Source organism: Neomonachus schauinslandi, chromosome 1 (assembly GCF_002201575.2).
Source record: "Neomonachus schauinslandi chromosome 1, ASM220157v2, whole genome shotgun sequence".
In the NCBI taxonomy this organism is placed as follows: domain Eukaryota; kingdom Metazoa; phylum Chordata; class Mammalia; order Carnivora; family Phocidae; genus Neomonachus; species Neomonachus schauinslandi.
In genome coordinates, this window is record NC_058403.1 from 147823607 (window position 1) to 147843922 (window position 20316).

The 20316-nt window shown below is 41.9% G+C and overlaps 1 protein-coding gene across 1 annotated transcript in view; it reads left to right on the plus strand.

Moving 5' to 3' along the window:
- The window catches only part of SCN11A (sodium voltage-gated channel alpha subunit 11), a 96778-nt gene that overhangs the window by 13625 nt on the left and 62837 nt on the right, over window positions 1–20316 (plus strand). Inside the window, exons 4-10 of the mRNA XM_021705863.1 lie at window positions 4841–4969; window positions 6459–6562; window positions 11063–11236; window positions 11986–12049; window positions 16564–16705; window positions 17230–17427; window positions 18249–18422. Of these exons, the coding sequence (XP_021561538.1) occupies window positions 4841–4969; window positions 6459–6562; window positions 11063–11236; window positions 11986–12049; window positions 16564–16705; window positions 17230–17427; window positions 18249–18422 (985 nt within the window). The remainder of the gene's footprint in view (window positions 1–4840; window positions 4970–6458; window positions 6563–11062; window positions 11237–11985; window positions 12050–16563; window positions 16706–17229; window positions 17428–18248; window positions 18423–20316) is intronic.

The window sequence follows — 20316 nt, forward strand, 5'->3', positions numbered from 1 at the left end:
TATCTCTAGTATCATTCCTTTTAGTATTTGTTTTGTCTGAGATTACCATAGCTACTCCAGCTTTCTTAGGCTCATTGTTTGTGTGGCATATCTTTTTCCATCCTTTTACTCTCAACACTTTTTTGTATTAATAGTGTATTGTATTTTTGCATGTTAGTGTTTTTGTAGTAATAGTGTATCTTTTGTATTAATAGTGTATCTTTTATAAAGAGCACATAGTTGGTTCTTGTTTATTATGTGGTCTATTTTTCAATCTCTGCCTTTTGATGGAATATTTATTTCATTTGCATTTAATATAATTATGAATATGCTTGAATTCAGGTCTGCTGTTTTTCTCTCCATTTTCTGTTGATCTCATCTGTTTTTTGTTCCTTTGCTCTTCTGCTGTTCTTTCATTCCTGCCTTCTTTTTTGTTAATCAGGTATGTGTAGTACTTCATTTTAATTCCCTGCTGTGTTTTTTGTTTTGTTTTGTTTTATTTTTAGCTTTCCTTCTTTGCATTACTTTTAGGTGATTGCTTCTTCTCTGTTGCTAAGTGGGACTTGGGATCTAGTTAAGGCCAGTGAGTTCAGGGCTATGCCTTGGAACAAGGGGCATGGACACCCCCGGGAATAGAAACCATCCTGGCAATATCACTGGGGAAAATGGTCTCCCCTCTAGAGAGTTGGCTATTCCACGTAAGGAGCTAACTGATAGTCAGGGGCTGCTGCTCATTGTTTACTGCAGTGTCTCTGGAAGCCTTTGTAGTCAACCAAGTGAGATCTATGGAGGAGGCAGATCCAGGAATGGGGATTGCTCCCATAACAGTGGTCTGCCTGGCCAGCACTTCTGGTAAGATGCAATGAGTTTTCTTTTTCTATTAATGGAAAACAGTAGCCCAACTGGATGCTAATCTGCTCAAAGGCCATTTTCATTACTAAAAGACCCATAAGGCAGAGATATGGAAGGACCCTTGTCTAGGCTGTAGGGAAGATGCTGCTGTCCCCTGGTGGCATTTGGACTGGCAATGGATTCATGAAAGTGGGGGTGGGAGAAGGCTGTTGAAAATGGTTTTATAAAAGAAGGCATGTAGCAGAGTTGTTAGGCCCATGGGGGGAGAGTTTCTTTAGTTTTGTCAGAGTCCTTTGGTTAGAAAACTTTTAAATGGGAAATTGATTCTAAGCTGATAGTTTTCAGAGAATGAATGCCAAAGGGCCCTAGGATCAGGTCATGGTGTTCTGTTAACCTATCTGGACACCACCCATGGCCCTGACTGGATACCCTAACCATGCTTGAACTGACAGTGACACACTCCAGAGGGCCTTATTTGCCTGGTGGGTTGGGGTTTCCCCATCATGGAGCTCCCAAGCCCTGTTCCCGGTGGTGGGCATGGCTCTACTCCATATCATATGTCATGTTGGACTGCCTGTCCCTCTATTGGCCAGGCTTCTGCTGGAAAAGAGAGAATGAGGGGGGTAGGAGGTGGGAGTCCGGGTGGTCAGGCAGAAATGGCAGCCAGAGGCTGTTGCCTCAATTGTCTGAGATCTAGATGGAGACTTGCAAAATCCCACAAATCTGCAATTACAGCCTTTTTCCAAAATACCCTTAACTTTGTAAATTATACCTGAGTTTCAGGGCCGACATGAATTAATTAATCTGCTGTGTTCATTTGTCACCTAAAAGGTGATCAGCTTTAACAAAAAGACTGAAGCAGAGAGCCACTCATAACCATTTCTCCCTTGGATTTGGTTACTTTGGATTTTTCAAGTTCCCAAGACCTTAGTTCTTTAGACTTGTGGGCTGACAGTGGCTGGATATTCTACCAGAAAAGGTCCACTTCTTTTACTGTGAAATGACAAATTGTTTAGATTGTTTGAACTGATTGTTTCTGTCCCTAAAGGGGAACCTGTGTGTGTGTGTGTGTGTGTGTGTACAGAACCAGCATTTTTGACAGCTTGGGATTATAACAAGAGAGATGGAATATTGTGGGGTTTTGTTGTTGTTGTTTATTTGCTTATTTTGTTTGTTTTTGAAGGAGGAAGGGGCAGAAGGGAAATAAATTAGAGGATAGATCATGATGAAAGACTCAAGGAAGAGAATGGAAATAGGTTTTTCTTTTTAATTGTGGTAAAATACAGGTTACAAAAAATTTACCATCTTAACCATTTTTAAGTGGTATTAAGTATATTCACAGAGTTGTGCAACCAATTAACCACCATCCATCTCCAGAACTCTTTCCATTTTGCAAAACTGAAACTCTGTGCCCATTGGACACTAATGCCCCTCCAATCCCTGGCAACCACCATTCTACGTTGGGTTGCTATGTATTTGACTGCTCTAGGTGCCTCATTTAAGTGGAATCATACAGTATTTGTCTTTTTGTGACATCCCTTAGCAGAATGACTTCAAGGTTCATCTATGTTGTAGCATGTGTCAGGATTTCCTTCCTTTTTAAGGCTGAGTAAGTCTAGTTACGATACAAAATTCTTACAATATTATTTTTTTAAAGATTTTATTTATTTATTTGAGAGAGAGAGAATGAGAGACAGAGAGCACGAGAGGGAAGAGGGTCAGAGGGAAAAGCAGACTCCCCGCTGAGCAGGGAGCCAGATGTGGGACTCGATCCCGGGATTCCAGGATCATGACCTGAGCCGAAGGCAGTCGCTTAACCAGCTGAGCCACCCAGGTGCCCCCAAATTCTTACAATATTATTGACTGTATTCCCTATGCTGTACATTACATCCCCATGTCTTATTTATTTTATAACTGAAGGATTGCACCTCTTAATCCCCTTCACCTATTTCATCCATCCCCCATCTCCCATCCCCCTCCCCTCTGGCAACCATCAGTTTGTTCTCTGTTTCTAGGCATCTGTTTTGTTTTGTTTGTTTTGCCTTTTAGATTCCACATATAAGTGAAATCATACAGTATTTGTCTTTCTCTGTCTGACTAATTTTACTTAGCATAATACCCTCTGGTCTATCTTTGTTGTCATGAATGGCAAGATTTCATTCTTTTTTATGGTGGAGTAATATTCCATTGTGCATATATACCACATCTTCTTATCCATTTATCTATTGATGGACACTTAGATTGCTTCCATATGTTGGCTATTGTAAATAATGCTGCATTAACATAGCAGTATGTGTGTCTTTTCAAATTAATGCTTTCATTTTCTTTGGAAAACGTTTCCAGAAGTGGAATTGCTGGATCATATGGTACTTCTATTTTAATTTTTAAAGGAACCTCTATACTGTTTTCCATTGTGGCTGAAGCAATTTACATTCCCATTAACAGTGCACAAGGGTTCCCTTTTCTTTGCATCCTTGCCAACATTTGCTTCTTGTCTTTTTGATAATATTCATTGTGATAAATGTGAGGTGATATCTCACTGTGGTCTTGATTTGCATTTTCTTCATTATTAGTGACCTTAAGTGTTTTTCATATGCCTGTTGGCCATCTGTATATCTTCTCTGGAAAACTATCTATTTGGGTCTTCTGCTCATTTTTAATAAGATTGTTTGCTTGATATTGAGTTGTGTGAGTTTTTTATATATTTTGGGTATTATCCCATAGGGGGCTATGGGATATAGCATTTGCAAATATCTTCTCCGTTTAGTAGGTTGCCTTTTCATTTTGTTGATGGTTTCCTTTGCTGTGCAAAAGCTTTTCACTTTGATGTAGTTCCATTTGTTTATTTTTGCTTTTGTTGTCCTTGTCTGGGAAGACAGATCCAAACAAATACTGCTAAGACCAATGTCAAAGAGCTTACTGCCTAAGTTTTCATCTAGGAATTTTATGGTTTTGGTTCTTACATTTAAGTCTTTAATCCATTTTAAGTTTATTTTTGTATACGGTGTAATTTTTGTTGTTGCTGTTAAGTTGTATATTCTGGGTATTTACATGATTTGCAAATATTTTCTTCTAGAAGTTGTATAGTTTCTGCTCTTGCACTTAGCTATTTAATCCATTTGGAGTTAATTTTTGTACATGGTATAAGGTAGGGGTCCAACTTTATTTTTTTGCATGTGGATATTGAGCTTTCCCACTACCATTTGTTGAAAAGACTGTCCTTTTTCCACTGAATAGTCTTGGCATCTTTTTTGAAAATCATTTAGCCATATATGTTAGGACTTATTTCTGGGCTTTCTGTTCTAGTCCAGTGGTCTATATGTCTTTCTTTATACCAGCTCCACACTGTTTTGATTACTTTAGCTTTATGATAAGTTTTGATATAAGAAAGTATGAGACCTCCAACTTTTTCTTTTTCAAGATTGTTTTAGCTATTCAGGGTCCCTTGAAATTCCATATGAATTTCAGGATAGATGTTTTTATTTCTGCAAAGAATATCACTGGGATTTTAATAGGGATTGCACTGAATCTGTAGATGACTTTGAGTAGTACAAACATCTTACTAGTATTATGTCTTCCTATCCATGAACATGGGATATGGAAAGATCCAGTTTTTAGCCTTGTCATTTATTCTCTTTGTTCCTTTGCCATCATCCACTTCTGTACATCAAAGTGACAATTCTAGAATAGTGGTGACAAAATAGCGCTGACAGCCCCCAGACCTAAGGTCCCATGTTGGCTAAAACAACTCTCAAGAATATGGTTGTAGAGCTAGGCATTGAAGAGCAGCTTTACAATTTTATCTGTGGGCCTGTTTCTCAGAAATTCTAACTACTAGAACTTGCTTAAGGAACCTACCACTCTGAACTCTGGTTTGCTGAAAATCAGAATGTTAAATGTCACATTGAAATGGGATAAAACTGCATAAAGGCCAGATAAGACAGATGGGCTCCCTGCTTTTCACATCACTTATCATGTTCCTTCTTGTTCTGAATGATTTGCTTTATAGGTATGTCTTCACTGGGATTTATATTTTTGAAGCTTTGATAAAAATATTGGCAAGAGGTTTTATTCTGGATGAGTTTTCTTTTCTTCGAGATCCATGGAACTGGCTGGACTCCGTTGTCATTGTAACAGCGTAAGAATGTCAAAGATGTTTATTGAGGAAACTCAGGGTGGGAAAGAAGCTCCTTGGCTTCCACCAGGGCTTTGTGTGGGTCTACGTGAGTAACTGTGTCCTAATAATGCCTAGAGCTCTGAGTACAGTGTTGGTTGGCCCTGAACAGCACCATGCAGCTGACTGGCCAGAGACCTCCAGCATGAATTCATTTCTAGGCCACATTCATGCTCTCATTCTTTTAGCCATTCACTTCCCAAACACTGGCCTATTATGGGCCAAGTTCTGTGCAAGATACAGGGGTTGTGATAATGAAAACAAAACAAAACAAACAGACATGGTTCTCACCCTCTTGAAACTCACAGTCCAGATGGGAAGAGAGAAAATTAACAACCATCACAATCTGGTAGGGTGAGTGTTAGGACAGGAATTGGGCATATATTGGGCTGTCAGAACGTGTAGGAGGAACCACAGAGTCTTAAAAATCTTTGGCTACTGCAAGCTCTCAAGGAGTTTTTTTTTTTTTCATTTTCTCCTAGGAATTTTATAGATTTGGCTCTTAAGGTTAAGTCCATGGTCCATTTCGAGTTAATTATTATGTATATGTATATGACATGAGGTGAGAGTTGAAGTTCTTCTTGAAGGAAACGACATCAGTTTGGCATCTGAATGATGAAACAGAGTCAGCAAAATAAAGAACAAGAAGAGTAATGGTCCACTGCCAGCACAATAATAATAAACCTCACATTACTTACTTTGTGCCAGTCATTGTTTTAAGCACTTTGCATATGTTTTCCTATTTAATATTCACGAAAGCCCTTTGAAGTAGATGCTATTAATAGCAGAGTTTTACACTTGAAATTCAATGATTGGGTGCTCCTGGCTATTGAAAAGTGGTGTAGTGCAGTGATGAGGGCTCTGGAGTCAGACTGCCTGGGTTTCTTCCGGGCTTGGCCACATAGTGAGACCTTAGGGAAGTGCACTGGGCCTGGAACTGGGTAGTCAATAAGTGTTTCAATTGATTTCTATTATCAATGGATGTAGCCACAACTGCATACTATTTCAAGGAATCCTCATCTATGTCCAAATATAAAAATGAGGGGGCGCCTGGGTTTCTCAGTCGTTAAGCATCTGCCTTCGGCTCAGGTCATGGTCCCAGGGTCCTGGGATCGAGCCCCGTGTTGGGCTCCCTGCTCAGCGGGAAGCCTGCTTCTTCCTCTCCCATTACCCCTGCTCGTGTTCCCTCTCTTGCTGTGTTTCTCTCTGTCAAATAAATAAAATCTTTAAAATATATATATATATAAATGAGCACAGCCTCCTGTGCAATCTGTAGTCCACAGCAACAGAGAATATTACCAGACCCTGAGATGAAGGTGAGGCTGAGAAGGTGAGGCCCCAGATTTCACCATGATAGACACAGGGCCCATGTTTATTTGCGGCCTTTGTGGAGATATACAGTGTGGCTGTAGGACTGAGTAGGCCCAGACTTTTCCTATGCTTTGTCTTATAGGTTTGCAACATACATACCAGAAGCCAGGGAAAGCATCTTCAGTCTGTCATCCCTGCGTACCTTCCGAGTGTTCAGAGCTTTGAAAGCAATTTCAGTGGTTTCAGGTAAGTCACTCTGATTTTCAACATTGCCTCTTAGCAGGAGGAATGTTCTTCTATATATAAAATTTCTCAAGATGTCATGTAAACCAAAACCAAACAAATCCTGCTTTACTCATTTATTTGATCATTCAATAAATGTGTATTTGAGCATATGTCTAGACACCGTGCTAGCTGCTTGGGGTATATCATAACAGTGAGTAAACAGACAGAGGTCTCTGCCCTCATGGAGTTCACATTCTGGGTTGGGGTGGGGAGACAGACACTAAGCAATAACAATAATTAAGAGGTAATTATCTATCCTGTTTAGAAGGTGATATGTGCCATGGAAAAATAAAAAGGAAAAGTAAACAACATGAGGGCTATTGGAAGTCACAGGGGTTCAGGGATGCAGGATGCAGTTTTCAATAGAGTACTCAGAACAGGTGTCATTGGGGGATGGGAGATAGGAGAGGATTTGAAGGCAGTGAGGGAGTTTCATAAGCAGATATATGGGAGAGAGTGTTCTGCGCACAGGTGACAGCCAGTAGTAGTGCAGGCTGAGGAATAGAAAGGATATAGGTAGGGCTGAGTAGACAGAGTGAGGGGCTGCGTGGTAGAAGTGGGACCACATAAGTGAAGGGGAGGCACATAACCACTAGGAGGACTAGGGCTTTGCTCGAGAAAATGGGGGCCACATGAGGGCTTTGAGCAGAGGAGTCACATGATCTGGCAGGGGTTTTGTTTTGATTTGTTTTTATGGAAGTAGAGGTGACACACAATGTTACATTAGTTTCAGGTGTACAACATAGTGATTCCACAATTCTATAAATTATGCTGTGCTCACCACAACTGTAGCTCCCATCTGTCACCATATGATGCTATTACAATACCATTGACTATGTTCCCTATGCTGTACCTTTCATCCCCATGACTTATTAATTACAAAACTGGAAGCCTGTGCCTCCCACTCCCCTTCACTCTTGTTCATGTCCCTCCTCCCATCCCCCTGGCAACCACCGGTTTGTTCTCTGTATTTATGAGTTTCCATTTTGTTTTGTTTGTTCATTTGTTTTGTTTTTGAGATTCCACATGTAAGTGAAATTATGCAGTATTTGTCTTTCTCTGTCTGACTTATTTCACTTAAGCATAATACCCTCTAGGTCTATCCATGTTGTCGCAAATGGCAATATCTCATTCTTTTTTATGGCTGAGTAATATTCCACTGTGTGTGTGTGTGTGTGTGTGTGTGTGTGTGTGTGTGTAAATATATATATACACACATTTTTATACATACACCACATCTTCTTTATCCATTCATCTAATCTGACAGGTTTTAAATGGACTACTCTGGCTGTTGCATGGAGAATAGAATGTGGGGGAGCAAAGGTGGAAGCAGAAAGATCAGATAGGAGGCATGGTGATCATCATGGAAATGTGCCACTCAGATCTCCTGCTGCAGGGAGCATAGCTGACTGATGATCCCAGCTGCCGCATCTTTGGATTCACAACTGCATTCATGTTCATGCCAAGATCACACTTTCCCTGCATGTCAGGGGGACTAGTGCAGGCCCATTCCTAAAATATAAAGTCCTAAAGGACTTTAGCTCAGGGGCTTCTCAGGAACCTGGTTGAGACTCTCTCACAGTGGCACTACAGTCTGAGGCTCTTCTTGTCCGGTCCTCCTTCCTTACCACTCTCCTTTCCCAGGTGTCAGCCCTGTGTCATAGTCTGATGCTCTCCCAGCCAGCTGTACTCGCTTCGCCTTCTTCTTCACAGGCAGGTCATCCAACAGATCTCTTGCACTTCTGGTTCCAGTGGATCTGCTTCTCAGAGAACCCAAAATGACACAAGAGGCCACTGTCATAATCCAAGAAAAGAGATGGTTGTGCTCTCAGATCAGATGGTGGTAGAAGAATTGGTAGACAGTTGTCCGACTCTATGAATTTGAAGGTAGAAACAATAGGATTTCCTGATAGGCTGATTGTATGTGTGATGTGAGCAAAAGAAAAGAGTCAAGGATGAGTCAAGGTTTTTGGCCTGAGTGACTGGAAGGGTGGAGTCATCGTAGACTGACACAGGGAAGGCTGTGAGAGGAGCAGGTCTAGGGGTCAGATGAGGAGTTAGCTTTGGATGTGCTCTGTTTGAGATAGCTGTGAGACATCAGATGGAAGTATCAAGTAGGTAATGAGGTATACAAGTCTGGAGGTCCAGGCAGCAGCTTGGGCTGGAGATACCATTTTGGAAATCATGAGCCTATAGATGATACTTGGAGCCATGAAATCTGATAAGATCACCAAGAGAGTGAGCCTAGATGAAAAATAGAAGAGGGCCAAGGACTGAGTCCCAGGGCACTACCTTAAAGGTGAAGGGAGAAGGGGAGAAACCAGCAAAGGGGATGAGCAGGAGCCACCAGAAAGTAAGCGGGAAAGGTGGATCCTGGAAGCTATGTAAGGAAGGTGTTCTATGAATCAGGATGAAGCTAAGGATGGGTTGTGAATATGAACCAGAGTTTATAAAAAATGAGGTTATTATGGCATATCCTTCTCCTCTCCTTCCTTTTTCCTTTACATTAAAAAATCTTTACTAAAAGATATTCCCTCTCTGGAGTCCTTCACTCTCCCCTTCTTCTTCCCTTCCCTTCTAATCTCTTCTATCAATGCTTAGCTCCACTACCAAAACTCTAAGCAATTTGGATCCTTTCAAACAGAGGCAGTGGGTTATTTTTTGAAACCTCAGAAAAAAAACTACATAGTGATAAACTGGCAGCCAAGGACACTTTATGTAGAATTTGTCCCTTTCCTCCTTTCCTTCCTCTTTTGCAAGGTGGACCTTGGTTTTCCAGGTAAATTTAGGGCCTTTTTGCCTTGTGTTTCCAACGGGTAATATATACATCAGGTAGTCACTTAGCAGCTCTAGTGTTTCCTTCTTCATCTCTAAGCGGGTGAACATAGTCTCCATTTTGACCCATGAAACTCATGAGATCCTTGGATACTTTTTGGAAGTAAGGATGTGAGGTAGGATCATTTAAGGGACTTTGTAAAAATTATTCAGGAATCAGAGCCATCTTTCATCCAGATGCTCTTGCTTTGGAGAAGACTCAAGCATGCTGTTATAGATGAGAGTCCGGTGTAGATGAGGTTGAAGCATCTGCTTGTTTGGCTGCAGCTGGGGATACAGTGAATGTCCCAGCTTGTCCTGAAGCCTCCTCCTTATGTGGCATCACACTGTGGAAGGGTCATTTGCTGCATGGCCTCCCATTAGGTGTTGCTTTCTGTTCTCAAGTCTACCAGTCATGGTTTACACCAATTAGTTGAAACGTTGCCACTTTGTGCCATCTCACACATTGTAAGACATGTCTGGTTGTTTATCTCTCCAGCTGTGCTGAGAGCAGAGCCCCTGACTCAGTGGTGTACTGGAGCTGACTTGTTCTGGCTCCTCAGCAGCAGATTGTGCATGTCCTTTTCCAGCTCTGCATCCAGGGATGTCATGTAGTTTAGCTTGAAACCAGCAGGGTGAGAGGGCTCTCTGGAGGGAGAAAAGGGATCTACACTACATAATTCAGCAAAGAAGTCTGTAAATGCTATAGATAGGACTTTCTCTGCACACACACTCCTCTCCCACACAGAAAGCTGACTTATTTTTTTAAGACTTATTTATTTTAGAGAAAGAGAAAGAGCAGGGGTGGGGAGGAGCAGAGGGAGAGAGAGAGAGAATCCCAAGCAGACTCCGTGCTGAGTATAGAGCCCGACATGCGGCTTGATCTCATGACCCTCAGATCATGACCTGAGCAGAAATCAAGAGTCAGAGGCTTAACTGACTGCACCACCCTGGCACCCCCAGAAAGCTGATTTTAAACATTTACCATTGTACCACAAGGTTATGTCTTTCTTATTTTGTATCTTGGCAGCCTAGCAGTGTGCCATGGACACAGTAGGAGCTTAGTAAATATTTCTTGAATTTTTTAAAAAAACCTATTATAAGTAGTAATCTGAGTTTTTTTTCCCTAGAATATTCTCATTATCTGGGTCCAGACAAAGCTCCTCCTTCTAGCTCCCTGCCCCCCAATTTAGCACTGTCTCATGGCACCTTGCATACCTTGTAGTAGGTGATGACTACTGAATGTTAAATACAGGTCTGTCTCCTCTAGGGTGGCCTCATTTTGGCCTTGGTGCTGCATGAAATCCTCAGCTGTGAGGTGTCTGTACAACTGTAATCAAGTTGTCTGCATGGGATGTTTCTACTCAAAGTCTTCTCACTAATTCTTCAGAGCAGCCCTGTGGCAGACACAGGGCAGGATGAAGAGGCTGAGCTCTAGACTGCTGGACTACTCAATGCCATACAACTTCTCAGGCAGAGTTAGAACCAGAACCCATGGCATCAGAATCCTAGGCCAGGCCAGTTTCTGATTCCAGCCTGTAGCCAGGCGATATTTGAGGCCTTGGCTGTTCCCTTCCTGACCCTTGCCCTTGTCTGCTGTGTGTGCAAGTGGGGGCTTCTCCCCACACCAGTCCTTCTCCTCCCCAGGTCTGAAGGTCATTGTTGGGGCCTTGCTGCGCTCTGTGAAGAAGCTTGTTGACGTGATGATCCTGACTCTCTTTTGCCTCAGCATCTTCGCCCTGGTAGGTCAGCAGCTCTTCATGGGAAGTCTGAACCAGAGATGTCTCCATAATGACTGTAGGAATATCGATAACCCTGATGGTAAATATTCCACCTTTCACATCTTGGTCTGTGCATGGTTAACTTTTATTGTCATCACTCATACTATCTATAGATCTGCATTACAGAGTCTCTTAGGAGCAAGGATGACTTCATCCATCCAGAGTTCTCATGCAGACAGATGCATTCTTAGAGCACTGCCTCGTTCTTTGGGTTTCCATGGAGAAGGCAAAGCCTGCAGCCACATCCACACAAGTGGTGTCAGCTCCTATCTCTTCCCCTATGGATCTGCCTGATTCTTTGTCATGTTTTGCAGAAGTCTTCAGAATGCCTGCATTTGTCCAGCAACTTCCCAGCCCTTCTCCTTGGGTATTTTCTCCAATGATATCACTTCTTTTCCTGTTGCATCCTCTCCACACTGAAGTCAACCCTACAGCAATTTCATGTGTCCGGGATCTCATGTGGCTAAGCCCTCTCCATTACTGTCTTGGGCTGAGTCTGTGTCCAACTTTCCCCAGGGCATGGCCTCTGCTCCAGTTCTATGCACTGAGGGGCCTCAGGGGCATGGTGGTGTCGCTGCTTGCTCCTCCTCCTCCTTCTTCCTTCTTCCTTTCCCTCCTTTTCTCTTACTCCTTCCTGAGGGGTTAGGCTCTGGTTCCTCTCTGGCCATCCACTTTGATCATTTCAGAGGATTCCAAACCCTTCGTTTCAAGCAAATCTGGCATATTTCCTATTGTCTTTCCTTTCAGGTTTGTTTTTTTAATCTGAATTTATGATTCTTTCCTTCTCAGACAATTGCTTTGAAAAGAAAAATTCCTCTGAATTCAGAATGTGTGGCATCTGGATGGGTAACAGGTAAGAGGTTCATATCTCCATTTTTCTCCCAAGCACAGTACCAGTGGACCTTTTGGGATAATGTGGCAAACAGTACTGATTATTTATGTGTCTAGGCAAGTTTAGACATGCATTATTAAGTTATTAATAATTCATTATTATAATTATTAATAATAAAATTAATTCATTAATTTAAAAATTAATAGTAAAATTATACACTTAATTATAATTAATATTATAATAATTATTTCCAAGTGTTTAGAGTAGCTTTCTCCAAGTCATGTTGAATTTATAGCTGAAGAAACCTACTGAAAATGGGATATTTTGACTTTGTGAAATGGGTATTCAAGACTTTCAAAGGGTAGGAAGAACATTATGACTGAGAGCCCCATGGAGTCCTTATTTCCTGTCCAGTGGCATGGACCTGATGCAAGACTATCTGAACATCTTCCTCTGTTTGCTCATGTGTTGACCACCACTGCCTCTAATTTCATATACAGTTGTATGTGTGTTCATACACATTCACCCTAGAGGCTCATAGCTCTCTGGCCCTTTAGGGATACCCTTCTTTCTTCCAGAGTATCAGTGCTCTCTGTGGTGAGAAATTCAATTCAGGATGATTTAATTAGTGTATTTCAAATTAAGATAATATGCTAGTCACTCTGATAAAATAGGCTAAATTTGTTCCTCAATAACAAATATGTATCAAAGGCTAATAGCATACCAAATTCTGTGGTAGCCCCAACGAATGCAAATATGAGCTAGAGATCACTTTCCTCTTGAATCTGGCATCTCACAGGAAGGAGAGAAAGTGTGTTTGACTCCTTGAAAGTGTGATGAGTGTTTTAAGAGAGACATGTAGGTACTGAGAGAAATTGAACAGAGGGTATAACCCTGTCTGTAAAATGAGGGAAGTGTCCTCTAATGCCACCTGGGTCGTCATAGGTTCAGATTCAGTCAAACTCACAAAACATCATAGACTTTATTCTAATAAAAGGTTTACTGAGTTCTCTAAAATGATCTGCAACAGGACACACTGCATCCACAGTGCTTTCATTTAATGAGGGGACCAACAGCTGTCACATACAGTGCTTCCTTTACCCCACACAGGGTAAGTACAGTTACTGTAGGCAAAATCCAAGGTGGGGTCGGCCACTTGGACACATAGACATAGTAGCCTTGGCTTCTAACTGGTCCTTATCATGTCCTCATCTCTCTAAGCTTGTGTACCAATCATAGCTCTCTAGTCTAGGTGTAGTCTCAAAGCTTAGGAGTTTTATAGAAGACCAACTCCTAGTACATGACCTTCCCCATTGATCATAACACAGTAGTTTCCAAGGAGATGGCAGGTCTAAGGTCACCTTCATAGGCAGCTCTCTGTCTGTCCAGGGCCCAGGCCTGGTTTTCAGCCTTTACTTGCTGCCTCCTTCCCTGAGAACCAACTGACTGGTGACCACAATGTGGATCTAAAGCATGAGTAGGAGGTTCTGGTAGGTGAGGATATAGAGTGAACAATTTCAGTCCATAGAATAGTAAGGGGAGAGGCTTTGGGCCTGAGGGCATGAGCTCAGGGGCAGTAAGAAGCCCAGCAGCTTATTAAGCAGAGGCAGGAGACTAGAACTAACACTGCAAGACCTGGTAGCCCATCAGTGCCAAGGATTTTTACATTGATCACAAAGGAAACAAGACCTGAGCAGATTAGTTGTTTGTAAAAGTCACTACAGCTGCTATGTGGAGAATGGATGCATAGAGCAGATAAGGCAGCCACTTAGAAGACTAGGTTGATACAGATGAAAGTCACAAAGCAGTGCAGTGGAGATGATGAGAAATGGATGGATGAATTCCAAAGACATTTAGGAGACAGAAAGAACAAGATAGTGACTTGAAGAAGGGGGTTGGCATGTACACTGTGCACGAGTGTATGTGTGGGAGGGTGGTGGATGTGTTGGGAGAAAACTGTTAGAGGTGTTTCTCTTGCTTCTGGGGTGAATGACTGGTGAAGTTTTTGCCGAGATGGGACCACTGGAGGAGAGACTTAATTACCTGTATATGTTGACAGGAAGGCATATCTAGACAGGGGGATATTGGACAAAACAAGCTAATATCTTGAATGGTGACCAAGAAGTAAGATAAATCAAGTATGTTAGGTTCAGCCCCAATAGGTTCCTGGAAAATAAGGGTGCTGGGACTTCACAGGGTTTCACTGAGGTCTGGTGGGGAAGAAGGCACAATGGATGTCTTCCTTCTGAGTCACCCTAACGCAAAGCCTACCACTCACTGAGTCCTACTCTGCCCACCAAGCAAACTCCCAATCAACTTGTCAGGACCTCTGATTAAATGTGACTGAACAGCCCAGGCTCACCAGATAGCTGAAGAAAGTCTTTGGCATAAAGGGGGCCAAGATAAAGAAACAGGAAAAATGAACATTGTCATAGTTCAGGCAGCTATACAAAATACTGTAGACTGGGTGACTTATAAACAACAGAAACTTATTTCTCACAGTTCCGGAGGCTGGATATCCAATATCAGGGCACCAGCTTGGTTGGGTTCTAATGAGGGCCCTCTTTTTGGCTGTAGGTGGCAGTCTTCTCTGTTGTGTCCTCCCATGGCAGAAAGGAAGCTCTCTGGGGTCTCTTTTATGAGGGTGTGAATCCCATTATGAGGGCTCCACCCTCCCACCCTAATCACCACCCACAGGCCCCACCTCCCAACAGCATCACATTGGAGATTAGGACTGCAACTCAAAAATTTCAGGAGGACCCAAACATTCAGGCCATAAGAACCATGGACAAAGCAACAGTTCAGAGAGAACAAAAAAGGACTTTTAAAACTTTAAATAGGGTCCTCAGTGAATTAAGAGAGATATTATATGCATAAAAACAAAAATAGCTCATTATGAAAAAGGAATAGTCACTAAGCAAGAAAGATTTTTTTTTTTTGGTAACATGATTACAAAATATCAGTAATAGAATTAAAAGGTCAAGTAGAGGAAATAGTTCAGAAAGTAGCAACAAAAGACAGAGACAGAGAATATGAGAATAAATATCAAACGAGAAGTTCCAACTTTTGACTAAATAGAAATTCCTGAAATAGGGCACAGAAAAAACAAAAGGGAGAAAATTAGCAATGCCACAATACAGAGAATTTTCCTGAGCTTAAGGATGCAAGTCCCTCAGCATCTCACAAGGTGCCCAACACAATGAGTGAAGAAGGTCCATGCCAAGTGCATTTTTGTGGACTTTCGGGGAAAAGATTCTAAAACCAAAGAGTAAAAGGTCACCCACAGAGGAACAAAAATCAAAATGGCATCAGAATTCTCAACAGCCACACAGGATAATAACTGCACAGTGCCTTCATATTTCTAAGGAAAAATTACTTTCAAATCAGATTTCTACTTCTGGCCAAACAATCAATCAGCTGTGAAGGTAGAATAAAGATATACTCACATATGCAAAGATCACCCAGTCTTCTTAAGAAGCCACTTGAAATTTGTTCCAGAAATGAGAAAGTAAAACTTGGAAAAAGCAACACACAAGAGCCAAGGAAAAAATGTATCCAACCCCAGAGAGCCATTGACACAGGCCACAGTATTTTTTGAAAAGAGGGATATAAGTAGTGATAAGTGGGATGGGATATTGAGGAGCTAACTCTCATCTTAGCAGGAACTTAATCACCAAGGACTAAAATTGGTATATATCAGCATAAATGTTATCTTTAAAGATATGGACATAAAAAGTTGAAAGTTGTTGACTTGGCAGTGTGTAAATGATAATTAAAGAATGATGGAATGGTTTTCATTACAAGCCGCTTGGTGCCACATGATTTTTAAACCACATGCATGTATTACTTTGATCAAAATAGTATATTTATTAAAAATGAAGAAAGTATCTACCCTTAGTATTATCTGATAGATGCACTTAATGATGTGTGCTTTGGTGATGTGGGCAAAGACCTATGTGCAAGAGATCTACTGTTTGTAAAATAAGACCCAAATGGTAATGAGAACAAAAGACTGTTAACAACTGAAACCCTAAATCTTCACCACTAGCAGAGCAATTAAATAAATCATAGAACTATAAGACATGAAAAGAAATATTTCCTTGTATAGCTTGTGTGGAAAGACCTCCAAGCTATATTGTTCCATGAAAAAAGCAAGGCGCAAGAGAATAGTCAAAGAACAATCTCATATATGTATTGTAAAAGATGTGTACTGGTGCATATGTGTTTCTCTTGCCCTTTATTACCACTAATTGTTCACTGTATCACTGCACTTAATTTTTAATGAAAACCTGCTGATATGAGCTTACTAATCAATCCATCTGAAAAGAGTCAGTGAGTGCCCTCAGTAAGGGATAGGCTGGAAGGCTTGGCAGGTGGGGCATGGCCCCTCTATAAATAGTCTGCACCCAGAACTTTCCCTTATGAGCCCGTGGCCCTCAGAAGAGCTGGTGCCTTGGCTGGGCTGGATGGGGGGTGGGAGGGAAACTGGCCTGCAGGGAACGTAATTCCTCCTCTGTTCCGTTGTTTCCATCTAGTGCCTGTTCTGAAAATTTTCAATGCACACACACCAAAAGGAATCCTGACTATAATTATACCAATTTTGACAACTTTGGCTGGTCTTTTCTTGCCATGTTTCGGCTTATGACCCAAGATTCCTGGGAGAAGCTTTATCAACAGGTTATCTAATTATTCTCTCTCGTTCTCCTTCCCCCTCTCTCCTTCCACCCTCCCCCCTCCACTCCTTCCTACCTCTCTATCACTCATCTTTCTGTCATTTATTCATAACTTATCATCTACCCTCCTCCTTTGTCATCTGTTTATCATCCTCAATAGTTGTACTGTTAAATTCTACCTTAGATATTCTGTTAGAAACATAAAAAACCATCTCCTCTTCCTAGAAACGTTACCCCTCTCCGGATTCCACCACCAGCACTTCAGTTTTCATGAAGCATTCCTTTCTCTCCTGTCTTTTAAATTCTAAAATGCAACTACCCTTGAGAAAGTCATAACAAAGTACCATGTCTTAAGTGGGAATATAAGGATGGCCTCTGCTCACTGATGGGCATCAAGAGTCCCTGGGTGATGGGAGGCTATAGACGAGGAGGAGGACCGATTGCAACTGTATCATGTCTGCTTGAGGTGACGGTCCCCCCTCTGTAGAAAAAGGTTTTAGAGGCAAGTGTGTGCTCTGTCCTTTGCAGACCTTGCGTGCCTCAGGGCTCTACTCAGTTTTCTTCTTTGTGGTGGTCATCTTCCTGGGCTCTTTCTACCTGATTAACTTAACCCTGGCTGTTGTCACCATGGCTTATGAGGAACAGAACAGAAATGTAGCTGCTGAGACAGAGGCCAAGGAGAAGATGTTCCAGGAAGCCCAGCGGCTACTGAAAGAGGAGAAGGAGGTAAGGGCATGCAGTGTCAGATAGTGGGGTCTGCTTGGGTGGGGGCGTACTGCAGAGGCCATGAGACCTGGTCTCAGAGCTTTGTCTACTGGTGCTTTTCTGGGAACTGAAGCCCTGTGAACACTGGCTCTGCTGCTGTCTCTCACTATGAAGTCCAGGCACAGAGCTCTTAAGAACCAGGAACCCTAGATTTTCTGAAATCTGGGCCTTCTAGGACAGACCCCAGACTGCTGGCTAGAGGATAAAATGTACATATATGTAAACTAAGGCTCTGGTCCAGGATTTCTTATGGGAATCTGGAGATGTATGTGTTCAGGGCCTTTGCTTGGCAGGGTTTGGGCTACCATTAAAGACAATAGCTGAGATCACCTTTCCCTTCTTGAAATTCCTGTCATATTTATAGCCCATTCTCATTGTTTCCTTGGTATCATTTTCCCATTCTAAGATTTCAGGAACATGTTCTTTCTCATGCTCCACAGAGATTCGTCAGTGGAGAGCCCATCCTGCCTAATACCTGCATCATCAGGCACTAATATTTATTGAGTGCCTAGCACATACTGGACTCTGTGCTCAGAGTTAGTGATAGAGATATGAAAGAGTTAACCTTGCCTTTGAGGCTGCAATTTCTGTGGGTAAACAAACAGGATATGTGCCTCTGATAAATAATAACAAAGCTAGCGTATTCCAAGTACATGATGAACAATCTAAATGGTATGATGCTTCCAGAAGAGAGGAGAGAACACTTGCAAAGTTTGGGTCATTTGCAGCATTTTATGGGGAGGTATAATCTGTTTATTAATTGCTTTTGTTCACTTTCTAAGGCTCTGGTTGCCATGGGAATTGACAGAAGTTCACTTAATTCCCTTGAAGCATCATCTTTTTCCCCAAAGAAGAGAAAGCTTTTTGGTAAAAGGAAAAGAAAGTCCTTTTTTTTGAGAGACTCTGGGAAAGACCAGCCTCCAGGATCAGATTCTGATGAAGATTCCACAAAAAAGGCAAGTCTTGGCCCAGAAATTAATGATACTATAGTACTGTTAGGGGAACAGGTCAAGTTGTCGGTCTAATTGAAAGGATTCATTCATTCATTTACTCATTTATCCATTTATCCATTTGTGCCTACTTCCCCACATCCATGTATCTAGTCAATGACCCATTTATTTACAAGCATCTATTTGAGGTGTTGACCATGTTTACTATCTGCTTGGCACTGGGGTAGCTACTGGGGATACATGAGATGTATGAAACAGACAACTAATGATGAAGACACACTGACAAGGAGGCAGTTACCATTCAATGTGATTACTGACATGATGATCGCTATGGGAGAGCAGAGGAGAGGCAGTGTCTTAGTGGGGGTTCCCTCCAAAGGAAACACGGAGACATTAGAGCACAAGTAGATTATTCAGGAAGTGATCCCAGGAAGCACCAAGAGGAGAGGGAAGAATGGATACATGGAAGAGCAGGTGGCCAATTAAGGTTCATTATCAAGCCTGTGACCACTGAAGGTGGTTGGAGTTTAATCTCCATGGAGTGAGGGCACTAGAGTATTTATACACCAACTTTGGTCCCTCATTGGTTCCAGACTGCTGGGTTCCGGACATAATCATTTTCCTGGGTTTTTGACTTGGCATGCATTAGGGAAGAGGGTGATCAAGTCGCCAGGGAAAGCCTCAGGTAGGACCCAGGGACATACAGATTCAGCCAACAGCAGCATCTGCTTCAGACAACCAACCCAGACTTGTGGGAGTGGGAAAAGAGCCATGGATTGGAAGCAGTGTCTGTGCCGAGAGGATGAATTAATGTTTCATCCTTTGGTAAAAAGTGAATGGAGTACCACAGGTAGAGGGAACAGCACATACAAAGGCCTGGAGGCAAAGGAGAACAGGAGAACATGATCCAGTGGAACACTTGGGAGTGTGGGTGCACATGCACATGTGTGTATGTGATGAAGCTGGAGGGTGGGTGGTGAGAGACTATAGCAGTAAGATGGGGTCATCACAAAAGGCCTTGAAGCCAGCTCAGGGGTTCACCCTTTACTCAGAGAGCAAGGGCTAAGCAGTTTTGAAAGCTTTTAAGCAAAAGAGTGACAATCAGATTGACAGTTTTGAAATCCTAGATGTATTGAAGAGACGGGACGGGAGTAGGACAGAATTGGAGGCAGCCAGTTAAGAAGCTGTGGCAGTTTCTTTCTCTGTCCATTTTTGCCATTCTAACTGGTATAAGGTGGTATCTCAATGTGGTTTTGATTTGGATTTCCCTGATGGCTAATGATGATGAACATTTTTTCATGTGTCTTTAGCCATTTCTATATCTCCTTCAGAGAAGTGTCTTTTCATATCTTCTGCCCACTTTTTGACTTGATTATTTGTTTTTTGGGTGTGAGAGACTATGGACTCTGAGAAACAAACAGGGTTTTAGAGGGGAGGGGGGAGGGGGTATTGGTTAGCCCGGTGATGGGTATTAAGGAGGGCACGTACTGCATGGAGCACTGGGTGTTATACGAAAACAATGGATCGTGGATCACCACATCAAAAACCAATGATGTATTGTATGGTGACTAACATAACATAATAAAATTATAAATAAATAAATAAATAAGTAAATAAATAAATAAAAGAAATATTCTGGAAAAAAAATTTCTCAAACTCAATACCCAAAATCATCATCATCATCATCATCCAATCAAGAAATGGGCAGAAGACATGAACAGACATTTCTCCAAAAAAGACATGCAAATGACTAACGTTTAACATCACTAGCCATCACGGAAATTCAAATAAAAACCACAATGAGATACCACCTCACACCAGTCAGAATGGCTAAAATTAACAAGTCAGGAAATGACAGATGTTGGCGGGGATGCGGAGAAAGGGGAACCCTCCTACACTG